The 16081-nt window shown below is 36.8% G+C and overlaps 2 protein-coding genes across 3 annotated transcripts; both read left to right on the top strand.

Moving 5' to 3' along the window:
* The first annotated feature begins 8070 nt into the window (after window positions 1-8070).
* Window positions 8071-13775, top strand: LOC113319625 (NLR family CARD domain-containing protein 3-like). Of its 2 annotated transcripts, XM_026567869.1 has the most exons (18): window positions 8071-8193; window positions 8289-8592; window positions 9183-9419; window positions 9651-9709; window positions 9834-9971; window positions 10828-10902; window positions 11002-11085; window positions 11194-11255; window positions 11491-11560; window positions 11675-11750; window positions 11899-12029; window positions 12195-12254; window positions 12359-12433; window positions 12522-12626; window positions 12723-12818; window positions 12923-13003; window positions 13085-13186; window positions 13444-13775. In XM_026567869.1, the coding sequence occupies exons 1-18, from the start codon at window positions 8152-8154 to the stop codon at window positions 13510-13512; spliced, it is 1866 nt and encodes a 621-aa protein (XP_026423654.1). In that variant the 5' UTR covers window positions 8071-8151; the 3' UTR covers window positions 13513-13775. The 2 variants fall into 2 exon arrangements, with proteins under 2 accessions (XP_026423654.1, XP_026423655.1); XM_026567870.1 differs by lacking the exon at window positions 8071-8193 and having other exon boundaries at window positions 8467-8592; window positions 9176-9419.
* Window positions 13776-14893: 1118 nt separating this feature from the next.
* LOC113315227 (snakin-2-like) lies at window positions 14894-15638 on the top strand. Its single transcript, XM_026563533.1, has 2 exons — window positions 14894-15013; window positions 15213-15638. The coding sequence occupies exons 1-2, from the start codon at window positions 14957-14959 to the stop codon at window positions 15459-15461; spliced, it is 306 nt and encodes a 101-aa protein (XP_026419318.1). The 5' UTR covers window positions 14894-14956; the 3' UTR covers window positions 15462-15638.
* The last annotated feature ends 443 nt before the right edge of the window (window positions 15639-16081 follow it).

Genomic DNA, 16081 nt, shown 5'->3' with positions numbered 1-16081 from the left:
GGGGGGGGTGCAAAATACACCACAAACTTTTTCTTAGGGAACCTGTATGGACAAACTCAAATTCAATTTCGAGAGTTCAACTTAATGAATCTCAATCAAGAAAAAATATCCATAGTTATATCTCTATCTCTCACAATCAAAATGTTTACAGAGGAAAGTCCGTGAACCTGATTTGTGGATGAGAGTACTTGGTGATCCCAAAGATGAATTTACAAGTATCAATCAAGTCGTATCCAACAAACAAGGATGGATGTATCTACTTTTATTGATTAACGCACAACCTGTGATATTTCAATTATAAAGATAAACAATATAATGCAGAAAAGAAATATCACGGAAACCAGAAGTTTTGTTAACGAGGAAATCGCAAATGCAGAGAAAACCCGGGACCTAGTCCGGATTGAACACCAAACTGTATTAATCCTCCACAGACACTAGCCTACTACCAATTAACTTCGGACTTGAATGTAGTTGAGACCGAATTAAACCCTCCCAGCAATTCAGTTACATACGCATTCCCTACGCCTCTTGAATCCCATCAGGACTCTGTGCAATTGATTCCCTTAGCTGACGTCACACCAATTAAGAGTCGCTTCAACTTAATTTAAGACTTTAAACCAATCTGCCTTCCACAAATAAGTCTATATGTGATTTCCTTAACAATCAAAAAGTTAGATCAAGGTGATGGAAATCGACATATAGCAATAGACAAAGTCTAGCTAACCTCAAAATTCGGACTTATGCAACCCTAAGTGCAGCCTAGATTATTATTCACCTCACAAGTATAAAACTTGTGGAATCAACAAAGTCTGGGACGAAGAGAACTTTGATGATTTATATCTATCTTGTTCAAGTGATAAACTCAACATTCGAGCAAGATTGGGATACTCGAGCTATCAGATAAACAATAGCTGGACCTGGCTTCACGAATCGCTATGTCTTTGTAGTCGCTAAACCCTAAAAGGGTTTTATGAAGAGGACGACTCTAGTTACAACTAAGACACACCAAGAAAAGTAGTATCGGGATTCAAAGATCCCAGTTGTTTGAAGTTCCCCTTTTATAGACACTCAAAAAGCTTTAGGTTTAAGCTAAGATAGCTTTGGAACCAAGAAAACAATATCCACCATTAGATGCATCTTTGAATCTGATTTACATAACAAGATATACACTCTGGTTAGGATGAACCGTAACCCTCATGAATAGTTAGTCGAAGCTAGCCAACTGAACTATAAGCTTGAGTATTTTCATAAACACTTAAGAATTAACTTGAAACACAATCAAGTGATCAAATATGTCTATAGTGTTTTCAGAGATTATATAAATTCAAATTATCTCGGAGAAATAAGTTATGTGCATATGAATTTAATCGACATGGTAATTAGGCGTACAAGGTACAATCACTTTACCCGTTTGTGAACAATTATGTCACAGTATGTGTACCGGTATGTAAACCTTAAGACATAACCGAGTTCTGAAGTTCACGGAAATTGTTCGGTATGCGTACTGGTATGGATACCATTTAAACATAACGAGTTCCGGAGTCCACAAAAATTGTGTGGTATGCATACTCGTATGAATACCATTTAAACATAACCACGTTCCGGAGTCCACAGAACTTTTATGGTACGTGTACCGGTATGTATACAAACCGGTTTCGTAACCATTAGTTCCTTTCTAGTACGCATACTGGTTTGCGTACCGATCTGGATTCACGAGTTCACAGAATTCCAAAGGTGTGCATACGAATATGCGTACCAAAAAATTGTTTGTCGATATATAACTAGTCTGTTTCGTGTACTGAGTACATGCATTACGGCTTCAGACTTATAACAGTTTTCCCAGTTTGTAAGACTGGTATGTACACTGTCTTATATCCTAATCTACAATAGTTCTATATTTCTCTAAATCGATTCAAAACATTCCCAAATAACATCAACGACACATATCTCTGTTCCAGGCTATTTTCGAATGATAATTCTTGAATCATGATTTTGATTGCGAACAATAAATTGTCCTTAACCGAAATTCATCAAGTATGAATAAATATTCATTAAGCTTAGTCATATTTCAATAAATTGTCCTTAACCGAAATTCATCAAGTAATTAGTTGTCGACTCGAAATTCTTGATATGCTTATGATATTTTTAATTAGTTATGCGACAACATCTCATAGATAAAAAGATGAATATAACTTGAGAAATAGGTGGTTCAGTCTTTACTTACCCGAAGAAGTTCTCCAAAATCTTCGGTTGATCTTCGCCTTCAAATTGTAAAACGCAGTGATGACTGACGTGAAGTACGTTTCTTCACTACACTTATATCCTAATCCGAGACTTAACTAATTGTAGACTAGAAATCAAGTTATAGCTTTTACAAATAAATTTGACAATAATCTTGAGATAGCAACACTTGTGAGTTCGATCGAGAAATGCTCTAACACTATTCTCTTTTAAACTCTTATCTATGAAAAAATAGTTGGTAGATTCCCTTCAACTATTTTCATACCTGCAAGAATAAACAGCTCAAATAGACCCCATGAAATAGTTATTCTCGAGGAAGAGGATGGCAAGGAAGAAACTTCAATCAGTGGATCTTCAAAAAGGTGGCTATGGGTATGAATAAGCAAAGGTCGTTTTATGCTAAGACCATTAAGGATCTGGTTAATACCTGTAATGATTCTAAGTTTGAAATTGCAAATCTACAATTGCAATTAAATAACCTGGTTGACGGTCAAGCCAAAATCCTTGAGGAACATAAGATAATGATTAGAAATCAAAAGAATCTTACCTCAGAATGCAGAATCACCAGGGAATTTGTTCGTATCATCAATCACAAGGTTGGCATTCTTACTCACGATCATGGCGTTTCCGCTGTTAAGAGAGTCAAGGACATCATAGGCACCTTCTATGACATGCTACTTGAAAGGTATAAAGATATCAATGAAGTTTAATTCTTTCTCAATGTTCTTTAAGATTTCCTTTTTATTTTTACTAGTTAATAACTCCTTGTAGGAATTTTTATTCTTATAGTTTAAGGAGGAACACTAGCTTTATATGTGACATCAGCTATTCCAAATACTATCATCATGCATGGTTAAAGTTTATTAATTAAATTTTTTATTTTGGAAGATGACTTGCAATACTTAATCATCATGGATTTTTTTGCTTATTTTCTGAGATTTGTTCTTTGCTATCATATTTTGGTGATCATAACAGATTTCTCACGTGTTCTCATAGGTTAAGCTCTTAACTCTTGTTGAAAGAGGAGTAAACCATTTTGAGAATTGCAATATTGATCCCTCCGTGATTGCATAACCGACAAGGAATTAGTGGTGAACTTTTCTCTACGTCCGTATATGGCTAGAAAAGATATAATTCCTATGTTGAGTAATATCACATAAGTGTTTCAGTCAGGTAAAATTGTTACCTGACTCGTTGGGCATATATATGGCTCGATTCAAAAGTTTTATATAATAATATTATTAGGGCTGGCAATGGATAACCGATATCCGGGATCCGTTTCCGATTATTCGAAATTCTATAGGATTTTATCCGTTATATCGGATACCGGATATCTGAATCTGATAACTTGTCGGATATTTCCCCTTAACCTATCAGAATCGAATTGGGCTCTATCCGTTAGGTTAATATCCAATATCCGATAGTGTAGGGGCGTACATGTAATTTTCCCATACCCAGTCTACTAGTCGATGAGGAGTCGAGAAGACACAACTCATTCATTTCCCTTTTTTTTTTTCTTCTCTTATCGGTTCTCACTTCTCAGTCTCGCTCCCAATAATTTTCCCCTCTCCAATAATTAATCACTCAATCAGGTATTGATTCGCTCCCATCTCTATGTTGTAATTATTTATCTTTTAATTTGTTCGATTTCTATGTTCGATTCTTATGAAATTAGTGTTTCTGTGTTGCAATAAAAAACTAGGGTTTCTGTATGGATGAAAGATTTGAGATGGGTTTAAACTGAATTAGAACATGTAGTCGAAGAATAACTTAATATTGATAGTTAGGGTTTGATAAAGTGCGATCTCAGCAAATCCCTCCATCTTCTAGGGTTTTCAGTTTCATGGTTTTCATGGTTATATCATTGTCTTGTTCATGAAATCTGGGATAATCTCTTGATGTTAATGTTTATTGCAGGCTCCCAAGAAAGGTTTTCGGAAACTCCAGTAGCAGCAAAGAACTCCCTTGTATCTCTAGGAACCTGCACTGCTTCACAACTGCATACATCTGCTTCAGTTGCAGGTCTGCATCCAGTGATTGAATTTGATTATGTTTTAGAGGTGTTTTGATTTATGGGTCTGTTTTATTTCTTGTTATTAAGGGGTTTATGTAGAAAGTTCATTAAGAACTCCATTAGTTTTGATTATTGAAAGTGAGCCTAGAAGCATGATAAGTAGACGGTGGATACACTAATTTGAAATTGGATCTTTTGATTTTCACAAAGTATTTTTGCTTCTTAGTTCTTGGAATAGGATATATGATCATGTGTGTGCTGATGGAAAAATGTAAATTTGTGTGTTCTCAGAATGTCTGAAAGTCAAAGAGCATCCAATAGAGTTGGAACTTCAAGCAGTCAACCCAACTCCGAGCAACCAGAACAAGAAGATCAAAGTGTTGCTTCAACAACACCTTCTTCGGGTAATAATAGATCATTAGCAGAAGCAGCAGATGAAAATCATCCACTTGTTATTGCTTTAAGGAAGAAATTGCGCACAATAAGGTCACCGTCATGGGATGAATTCACAAGGAAAAACATTGTAGAGCCTGATAAGGATAATCCAGGTAAGGAAGTGGCTGTCCTTTATGGTGAATGTCATCATTGTCATAAGTTGGTACCTGCTTTTAGTGAACAAGGAACTACCCGCTTGGTTCAACATCTAAAAACCTGCCCCTAGAAGCCTGAAAACAAGCCAAGCCAAATGAATATTACCACTGCAGTTAAAAAAGCAGGTACTAACCAAGTTAAATTACTTAATTACAAGTATGATCCTATAGTTACTAGGAACTTCCTTGCTAAAATGATTGCCAAACATGATTATCCACTTAACATGGTTGAGCATTTCTATTTTAGAGAGTTTGTTAAGTCTTTGAACCCTGCTGCGAGAATGCCATGTAGGAATACAAGTAAAGCTGATGTGTTGAGGTGTTATGCTGAAATGAAAGATGAATTGCAATTACAATTAGAGAATTGACTTCCAAATGCAGTCTCACAACTGATATGTGGACTGCCAAACACACTAAAGATGGTTATTGTTGTGTTACATGCCATTTTATAGATGATGAGTGGAATTTGATTGTCAAGACCTTAGCTTACATTGTAATGCCATCACCGCATACAGGAGATGTTCTCTCAGATTTTATCAAAACTTGCACATTGGAATGGAACATTGATAGGAAATTTTTTGCTTTGACTGCTGATAATGCTCCAGCTAATAGGGTTATGATGAGAAATCTTATTAAGTGGCTAGATGGTAAGAATTGTTTGTTGCTTCAAGGAAAATTGTTTCACATGAGGTGTAGCAACCACACACTGCATTTGATTGTATTGTATGGCATGAAAGTAGCTGCTGAGTTTATAGAGGGTATTAGAGATTGTGTTAAGTATGTAAAGGGTTCACAAGTTAGAAAAGAGAAGTTTGAAACAACATTGACACAATGTAGATTGTCTGGAGAAGTTAGTTTATATGTGGACACAAGGTGGAACTCCACTTTTACGATGCTTAAGAATGCAATCAAACTGCGAAAAGGTTTTGAAAGACTTAGTGAGTTCGATTCTGACTTTGATATTCTGCCATCAATTGAGAAGTGGGAACAAGGAATAGAAATTTGTAATTGTTTGGAAGCTTTTAATGATATTTCAACTGAGTTTGCAGGGATTAAGTATCCAACTGCAAATCTTTATTATAATGGGGTATATAAAATTAACCAAAGCATCAAAAGTTGGGAAGATAGTACTTTTGGGTATGTCAGAGAAATGGGGTTGGAAATGAAACAAAAGTTTAATGCATACTGGAGTGAATGTAATTTGATTATGAGCATTGGGGTGGTTCTAGATCCAAGGTACAAGGCAAGATGGGTAAGGTTCACATATAAGATAATTTTTGGGGATAATGAACTTGCAGCAGTTGAGTATGAGAAATTCAGAACAGACTTGACCAAAATCTTCAAGGCATATGAATCTCAAAACAACACTTCAGCTCCTGCTTTCTTTAGCAACTCTGTCTCTCGCAAGGATGTAAGAGGCCCATGTACAAGTAAGTTAAGTAACCCAGATTATGCTACTTTTTTGTTGGAAAATGATGAATATGATGTTCAGAAATCTGAGTTAGAGACATACTTAGAAGAACCAATTCTTCCAACTGTGTCACCTCAAGATGAATACAATTTTGATATATTGAGTTGGTGGAAGCTAAGTGCCGCTAAGTACCCAATTGAATCAAAGATAGCAAGGGATGTGTTGGCTGTTCCGGTGACCAGTGTAGCATCAGAGTCCATGTTCAGCGATGGTGGAAGGGTTCTAAATACACACAGAACTTCATTAAGTCTAGAATTAGTCCAAGCATTGCTATGCTTAAGTGATTGGCTGCCAGACTTCTTTGATGCAGGTAAATCTTCTTTTCCTTTGCTTAGTTCTTTGTTAAAAATTGAGACTAGATATCGATTTTTGAGTGAAAGCCTATGCATTTTTCTTGTTTACACTCTTCATAGTAGTGGTATATCAGGTGATTCAGTTCCTTGTAGTAGTGAGAATGACCTTAAGGTTCCCATGACTTGGGATTTGTTGTTTCAGAACCCCAAATGTGAAAGCTTGAAAATCTGAACCCCCTAGAATTGACCCTTGGGTAGATTTGAAAGGCATATGCAGTTTATTTTTAACTGGCTAGACCAGATCTTGGGGGTAACAAGCGTTTTACCAGGCCCTGCAGATGCATTTGTCTTATGTGAAACATTGAAAGACATTTTGTACAATGTTTGCTCTCATCTACAACTTTATTATTAAATTTCTGCTCACCTTGTGTTGCACTGTTGCTTATAATGGTGAAAGCTTTGAGAAATGTTGGATGTCAGAATTTGCTTATCAAGTGATTCTTTGTGATTTGTCAATGCAGAAATGGAAATCGTGAACTGAAGTGAAGTTGGTGCAATGATACAACATGCTAGGCAGCCAAGCAAGATCACACTAAGTTACACTACTGACTACTCACGAGCGTGTTGACATTGTTAGCCTCTGTGACTGTTAGACATTGTTTTTTTCTTTCTTGGCTTTGTTGTTGCATGTTGTGTACTTTATTTTGCATTGACTAGATTGGGAGTAGACTCTTTAACTCTAAACATTGTGCTTGTGTGGGTTTGTACTTCTCACTGAACATTTTGAACTTAAAAAGACAAAGAGTCTGTTTTTTTTCAAGCATTTAGTTTTTTTCCTAGTTATCGGATTTTAACGGATAAAAATCCGATATCCGATAGCTTAACCTTAACCTTATCGAATTGGATTTTTTGATATCCGCCGGATGTTATCGGATATCCGATCATCCTTAACCTTAACCTTATCCGAACTTCCAATATCCGCCGGATATGTATCCGTTGCCAGCCCTAAATATTATTTTAATAATTTTTGAGTCGGATATAATAAATCGGATTCAGATGAGTAAGTTGAGTCTGGAAAAAACAAATCGCTTGTTGCTTACGTGTTTATTGGATTGGTGCTATTCTCAATATCTGTTGATTCTGATTTTGTACGCACTTTTTAATAAATGTCCACGTAAAATGTAAGTTTTATCGGTTTACTTAAATTCAACAGTTATCTAATATGAGGATGACATTCTTAACACATGCGACAATATCACAAATCATTAAATAATCATTCAATCAAGTGTAAACCTCAAATTCACACTCTTCATGAAGTGTGCCCAAAAGTTATTATGAGTTGATCCCAAATCGCTTTTTGACCACGCGAGTTTACTACCGAGCCATTTGACTCATCTGATATCGGCCGAGTCATTTGAAGAAATGCTCCCCTTAACCAATAATCAGCATTTCACAGGAGTAGTAGTTTGCAGCTTCTTTTATCTTCTCCAGTATTCCTCTTCTTCTCTTTCTCCCAAGAACTAAAAAGCCAGAGCAACAATAATGGCTTCTACTTCGGCAGCTTCTCTATCTACGCATCCAAAGGTGAAATTCTCTCTATCTCTTTTCTCTTTCGTTACTCAGAATCATACCACTGTTTTTGATTCCAATGAAAACTCATTTTCTTGCTTGTTTTTCAGATTGGTTTTCATCCTTTTGCAAGAAAAAAGGGTTTTGATAGCTCAATTTTAATTACATCTAGTTCTGGTTATTCTGCCCAACTCGTAGCATTTCCCCAACCGTCAATCTCATTCAATCGGAAGAAACGATTTGCTAGACTGATAAATTTAGTTCCTAGGGCTTCTTCATCTAGTTCAACTGGAGGTACCGGTGGTCGAAGAGTTTATAGACAATCTCAAGCTGAACCAGCTTTATCATCTGTTAGAGTAAAGGAGGCCGTCTCTATGATTATTCCTGCTGGTGTATTCGTGGTCGTTACGTTCGGTATGGCAATTTCATTTTCTTAAACCATAAACCCTGATTTTGATTCGAATAGTGTTTTCTTGATATTCAATTTATGTATGAAACTTAGTGTATATAATTTCTTGATATACTTCACCTTAGCTAGGGTTTAGGATTTTTAATTAGCTAAGGTTCTGCAATTCGTATGTCTATCATTGAATTGTCGTCCATAGAATGTGAACTTGATTACACATTATAACTTGTATTTTTCATGATACTTTCTCAAGGATGTCCTCATCTAATGTGGTATCTCGCTTTTGATGAAATCACAAAATTGTATAACTTCAATTTTATTATTTAGCGGTTTCTCATCAATCTGAAATGTCAGTTTCTTCCACAGCTGGTTACATTAATATTCATATTTGTTTTCTGCCAACACATCTTGAACCAGAAATGCTGCATGTTGATAATCATGTTCCTACATTAAAACATGTTTCAAATGCATGATATACATTTTATGTTCCTTTTTCCTCTGAATATATTGAGGTGTAGTCCTCAAGTCATGGTAAAGTCTTTACCTATTTTCTATGCTGGCTTCAGTTTGTGTACTAATTTGTGTTTTCAGCTGACAGTTTTATGGAAGTTGGTCGAAAAAGTTCTTGTGCCAAAACAAGGAAATACTGCTTCTTCGGCTCCCTCCTCCGGGAAAAGTAAATTTTCTTTACCCGGAATAAAGTGGTCATTTGCTCCTGGTACAAACATGTCATCAGGCCTTAGTTTCACGGATGAGACGGACCGTAGGATGAAGAAACAAATGCTCAATGACTTTGCTAAAGAACTGAAGTCATTCAGAAGTGTTAACATGTCAGGTATGTCGACGGGGTGCTAAGTTTTAAAACCGAGCTACTGGTCTTTGCTTCGCCTTTGCCTTCTGGTTGAGAACTTTAGGGCTCCACTAGTTTAAAAGTCATGTTGCAGTTTATGTTACATATTATTAATTTTAGACATCATGGACATCAATGATTTTTCTAATCCTGAAAGCACACATTGTATTGGTATAAGATGTGGTCTGGTTTCACCAATGACAAGTTTCTTCATAGGTCTCAGATTTGGAGACGATGGGCTCTTCTTTCTAGCCGAAAGCTTAGCCTACAATCAGGTTTTAGCTCCTACTAAGTTTTACCGTCTGAGTCTTAAAAATGTTGTTTTTTTAATGCGTTGGTGTAATTGATTTTTTATTAGTCCTCGATAAACTGCTTTAATTCTTTTCCATTGCAAAACAGATTGCCGAGGAAGTAGATTTTTCCGCGAATGATATAACTGCAGCTGGACTGAAAGCCTTTGATGGTGTTCTTCAATCAAATATCGTATTGAAGACCCTTAATCTTTCTGGAAATCTTATTGGGGATGAAGGAGCTAAGGTTAGCATCTAAATCATGTTACTCTATTGATATGCCATTGCAACTAGTGCAAGTGGATTTCTTACTTTTACGCATCTGTGACTTATCAAAAGAGAGATTAACATGTATTCTGTTACATTCTTATTGACTGAAATGGCAAGAGCCTTTGATTTTGAGGTGGCCAAAGAGTTAATTGAAATGTAGTATAACCTAGATATTGTTCCATATGAATATCTTGTGTATGGTATGTACTTACACACTTTGTTGCATATTATGGACAAATTGCAGTTGCTGAATCTTTGGATCAACTTAGCATTTTCGATTCCGCTTAAATGTTGATATAATAGATACTGCCATTTCAGCCTAATCCCAGAAAATAGGCTGTGAGTTCGCGATCATAACTACCCTCTGTTCCCATTCCAGTTGGCAGACCTAGAGTCATATGAAAAGTTTCCCCATAGCAGATACCAATTGTGATCAGACTTAGGGTAGGTAACTTGTGCACTCAAAGTTAGTCCAGGAGGTGTAAAATGTAGAATCTTGTCCTAGCTGTCTTTTTGAATACGAAACACGATCACACTGTATGCATCAAATACATTTAATTTTCATATTCTGGTGCTGTTTGCTCTCTTTTCTGGTCGGAGTAAACGACTCTTAGCGGTAAAAGAACTCCGACTGGTAAGTAAGTCCTTCGGTTTTATTCCGTCTTTGAATTGGGATTGTTGGATTACCATGTAGGCATGAACTACTCTGAGTATTATGTAAGTCCCTTGTTGGCTTAGGTGTGTTTATTCTGTTTTGCCTTTATCCCGGGTTCATGGACGGCTGCTAGGAATTATTTTCCGAGCTATCTAATTAAAGGTCTTCTTGTTTACAGTGTTTGTGTGATATTTTATTGGGCAATAGCAGTATTCAAAAGCTCCAGTTGAACAGTGCTAATGTTGGAGATGAGGTCTGCATATCTTATAAAGAAGTTGAAAGGAAACTTTCTCTGTAATGGTTCCCTGGTTTTGTTAATAAGTTGATGAGTATGCCATGGATCTTCAAACAGGGAGCAAAGGCGATTGCAGAGTTGCTGAAGAAAAATACAAGCTTGCGGGCTATTGAGCTTAACAATAACTTAATTGATTACTCTGTAAGCCGTTCTGATTCTCACCCGTTTTTCTTTATTCAAGACCTACTTTTGTTGTGCTATTAGTGCATAAACTTCTTTTTGTCTGTTGTTTCTTTGAACATGATTTAGGGGTTTACAAGTCTTGCTGGAGCTCTTCCTGAGAATAACACTATTCAGTCGATACATCTTAAGTGAGTAACGATTTAATCCTGAATATCCTTCTCTCTTCGAGCTGGCTCGATTCATGTTCCTCCTCAATTGTGCTAAGCTGTTGTGCTGATTTAATAAAAATAGAGTTATCATTCCGTGAATGAACTGAAATTATATGTTTGAATGTTACATGTGGATACTGTATTCAACCATTCCTAGCTATATTTTGTCATCCTGCTATATTGGAAATTCATGTGGAAGTTGATTTTGTTCTAGTGGAAATTATGGTGGAGCTCTTGGAGCAGCTGCACTTGCTAAAGGGATTGAGGGGAACAAGTCTTTGAGGGTATAGGTCTTTTTGTGCATCGTTTCGAATTTTTATCCATCTCATAGTGGAAACTATCTGAATAACAGAAACCATTTATCTTTGTGGAATTTACCGGCAAACTATTGAATTCAGGAACTCCATGTGCATGGAAATGCTATTGGTAATGAAGGGGTTCGGGCTTTAATGACTGGTTTGTCTGCACATAGAGGTATGCCTTTTTCATTTGGTCATAAGGTTGTTGAGTTCCTGCACCTTTCATTGCTTTAACCAATTGCCCTTTTAGTGTTAGTTTTCGTTTTGTGAATCCCTAGTTTTTAGTATGTGTGTTTTGAGATTATTTGCACGTGAATTTGCAGGCAAAATCACCCTTCTGGACATTAGCAACAATGAAATCGGTCCAAAAGGGGCCTACCATGTTGCTGAGTATATCAAGAAAAGCAAAAATTTGTTGTGGTTGAATCTGTATATGAATGACATCAGTGATGAGGTATTGACATTTGTTGCTGCTTCTCTATTTTGGTTGCTGAAAGTTCTTGAAAATAGCAATTTTTGTTCTTGTGTTGTGATTAAGTATTAAAATTGAGAAAGTAAGATAATGATATATGAGTTCGCTGTTTCATGCATATGTTCTTAAACTTGGAAAATTCATCAGGGAGCTGAAAAGGTTGCAGATGCTTTGAAGCAAAATCGCTCGTTAACTGCCATAGATTTGGTAAGTTAGAAGTCTATCTAATACTATTTTAAATGTTTATGTTTTTAATATCTATGACATTTCCCTTACTGACTATTTCTCGAGCTGTTGGATGTCTATTCTAGGGGGGGAATAATATCCACACAAAGGGGGTTACTGACGTTGCCCAAGTTCTAAAAGATAATTCACTCATTACATCTGTGAGTGTTCTCTGTTGAATGTAATCTGTTATGCCCTCCAATTTCATCAATTAGATATTTATCTCCTGTTGCACATTTTGTTTGACAGCTAGAACTTGGGTATAATCCCATTGGACCAGAAGGAGCGAAGGCTCTTGCCGAAGTTCTTAAGTTTCATGGAAAGATAGAGATTCTCAAACTTGGTTGGTGTCAGGTAATTGCTTTTGACAGGGATTGGCCTTTGGTCACCTGGATTCAGTTACGATGGCAAAATGTAGTTTTTGGCAGTAACTGGTGAGATATATTGCAGATTGGAGTAAAAGGTGCAGAATATATTGCGGATGCTTTGAAATACAACACAACCATTTCGACGCTTGATCTACGGGCGAATGGCCTTGGAGATGATGTAGGTTCTTGTGTATAGATATGACATTTGCCCAAATGGGTTATAAGACTTTACTGGTTTCATTTATTTTATCCTGATGGTCTTTTGAATTAATCTATTTTCAGGGTGCGGCTTGTTTGGCGCGCAGCTTGAAAGTGGTTAATGAAGCTCTAACATCACTCGATTTAGGCTTTAATGAAATAAGGGTACTTATAGTTTGCTTCATTGTCATGGATCACAATTTCATATAGGTCAAAGTTTAAATTTGGTTGCTTGTTTTGAAACAGGATAAAGGAGCCTTTGCGATTGCTCAAGCACTTAAATCAAATGGCGATATAACAATCACATCTATGAACTTCGCCAGCAACTTTCTTACAAAATTAGGACAGGTAAGATAACAGTTGCTAGTTCCGTATTGAAATATTAGCTTTCGGTGCAGGATGTAGCTGATTTTATGAATTTATAAACCCATAACCATTAGGCTAGAGAACAATAATGAAACAGAAATTGTTTTTTTTTGTGATTTCAACCAACTCCTCACAAGGTAATAATTTTTTGGATTGGACTTTACCTTAGGTTCAATAATCCAATTCCCATATTACCTAGTATTTTCTAAGACCTAAAAAGAGTTTTCATCCCGAAACAGGTGGCTTTGACAGACGCAAGAGATCATGTATACGAGATGACTGAGAAGGAGGTCAACATTTTTTTCTGAACCCTTGCACTCAGTAGAAGAGAAGTTCCATTTTTATGTAAATACCTTAATTTTTTGAAGCAAAGGAAATGAAAATGAGATTATAAAAGTTTGAGGCTAGTTTTAGGAGTCCACAACACATGCAAGTTCGATCCTCTTTTTTGTTCCAGCGGCTGAATTCTTTGTAATGCTCGTATTGGTACAGCAAATGGCTTGGGATTTTTGTCACTGAGAAATCCTCTTTAAATGATACAAACTCATTTCATCTTTGAAATATTTTTCCATCTCTTTTCGTTCAGAATGTCCTGTAAACTCTTGAGTCTACGAAGTGATTCATTTTTGTTGACATGTTTAAGCAATCCATGACAAGCATGTGTTACCCTCTAACACGTCCAAGTATAACCCACTATATACACATGAATCATCACAGTGGAAAAATCAAACTTCCTCTTTGGTACTAGAATTACTTTTCACTGTTCTGTGGTGGAGTACTCTAAATCTAATGTCTAAACCAAATAGCCCCACTCGGATGGTTTCCCGATGGCTAGAGAAATGCTTGGAATTAGAGTCCAACAGTCGGGGATGATTCGTCAACATGGACAGTCTAATCTTAGGCCGGCGTACAGCTGGTGGTGCCCGTAATGCAGATAAATAAAGATGACTGACGTGATGCATGACTAGTTGAGCAAGTAAGCAGCTTTGTGGGTCAGTGATTGCACAGCAAGAGAGAGGGAGGGAGAGACATCTTTATGGTCTCTGGTTAGCCTTGAATCCTTGATGTACTAGAGTAGAATAGCATCACAAACATAGTATAAGAAGTAAATCGCCATCATGGGTTTACCAAAGCTTCACAAAACGTTAAAATATTTCCACTGTAAGATAAAAACTGAAAATAAGGAAGGTGGGGAAAATCTTCAGTGTTATTGTGAGTTGGCATAACTACGACTTTAATATTTTCTTACTCATTGTTAATGCGAGTGACCAGGACCTACTACACACATATTCACATACACTGAACCACCATCAGATGCCACCTTGTTGTGGCATGTATGAGTTTCCTCACTCAGGTGTAGAAGTTGGTAAACAAAAGTGATGGAGAGTAGTTTTACTTTGAGAGGTACATCAATTCATTTCTTTCGTCAGACAGTCCCTCCCTCGCTCCTCCAAGGCCAACCCACACTTAGCTGTAAACTGCACACCCCACAGTTCTTTTATTGTTTTCTTCTTATTTGCACTACTATTATTGTTACACCCCCACCCAGTCTACTTATAGCATGTACTCAACTGATATTTACCCTCGAGTAAAAGGTAAAGGCGTGGTGGTGTAGTAAGTAAATACAAAATGAAGCCGGGGGCCTTATTTTATCAGCCAAGAAAACACACTATAAATGAAACACAAGGACTGAAACTTAGCAAAAGAAGCAGCTATCAAACTCTCTCAATATTTCTGTTTGTGTCACTTCAAATGGCACAGCTACGCATGATTCTTCTAATGGGGTTTTTGATCTTCTTCGTTTCTCAGGTAACAATAATACACATCAATCTTAGAAAAAAGTTCATCAAGTTCTGCATGCATTTTCTTCGTTTTACATAATTTTGTTGGCAGCCTCCAGCTCTGGTTATCTATTTCTTCTCGGTAATTATTTTCATTTTATCGGTAAATCTCTGCTCGTAGAAGTGGTGTTTCTAAAATTTAGTCTGGATATCCTTGTGTTGTGTAGGTTTCAACTGAGATACAGAGTAAAACTGTAAGAGGAGCAAACAGAAGGCTGATGGAAGAGGTGGATTGTGATGGGTTATGTTTAACAAGGTGCAGTCTTCATTCAAGACCAAATGTGTGCACAAGAGCTTGCGGGACATGTTGCGTGAGGTGCAAATGTGTACCACCGGGTACATTTGGAAATAGAGAAGTTTGTGGAACATGTTACACTGACATGACTACCCATGGTAATAAGACCAAATGCCCTTGATGATGTCATATCATGTGTTACTCTACCAGTAGAAGACTAGTGTTTGTAAGTTGGTGCTTGTACGTACGGTCTGTTTGCTTTTGTTATATGTTGAACTTTTAGTCTTGTTTGGCAGTGTGTTTTACCGTGTATTAGCTGCGGATTTTCAAATAGTTGGTGTTGTTATTTTGATTACCATTCCGAAATCTTCAGTATAGTCATCAGGTTCAACTCCTAATTAATTTGTCTTCAGAAGAGTCGTCGCTAATTTGCTATAAAGAATTGGCTGAGCAAGTACTTGTAGGCATAGCCGCATAGTAAATCCGGCAAGTAGCTCATTTTCCTCTACATGGCACATCTCAAACATGGCTAAAAGATATTTGCATCCTAACAAATGCCCTCTTTAGTCCTGGGTCATTATTGTGAAACTATGCTTTTGGTTGGGTGTTTGGGTGCCAGGGGCAGGGAGTCAGGGACTACTAGCTTTGATTTTTTAAAGGAAATAAACAGAAAGGCCATAATATTAGGGACCCTTCCGAGGGATTTATGGTGGTGAAAAGAGTTAAAAGTCTGTACCTAAAATCTTGGAGGAGTATGTTACAATGTTTAAAGCTGGGCTAGCTCTTAGAGATGCATCTAAA

Source organism: Papaver somniferum, chromosome 10 (assembly GCF_003573695.1).
Source record: "Papaver somniferum cultivar HN1 chromosome 10, ASM357369v1, whole genome shotgun sequence".
Lineage (NCBI taxonomy): Eukaryota > Viridiplantae > Streptophyta > Magnoliopsida > Ranunculales > Papaveraceae > Papaver > Papaver somniferum.
This window is presented reverse-complemented; position numbering and strand designations above follow the sequence as displayed.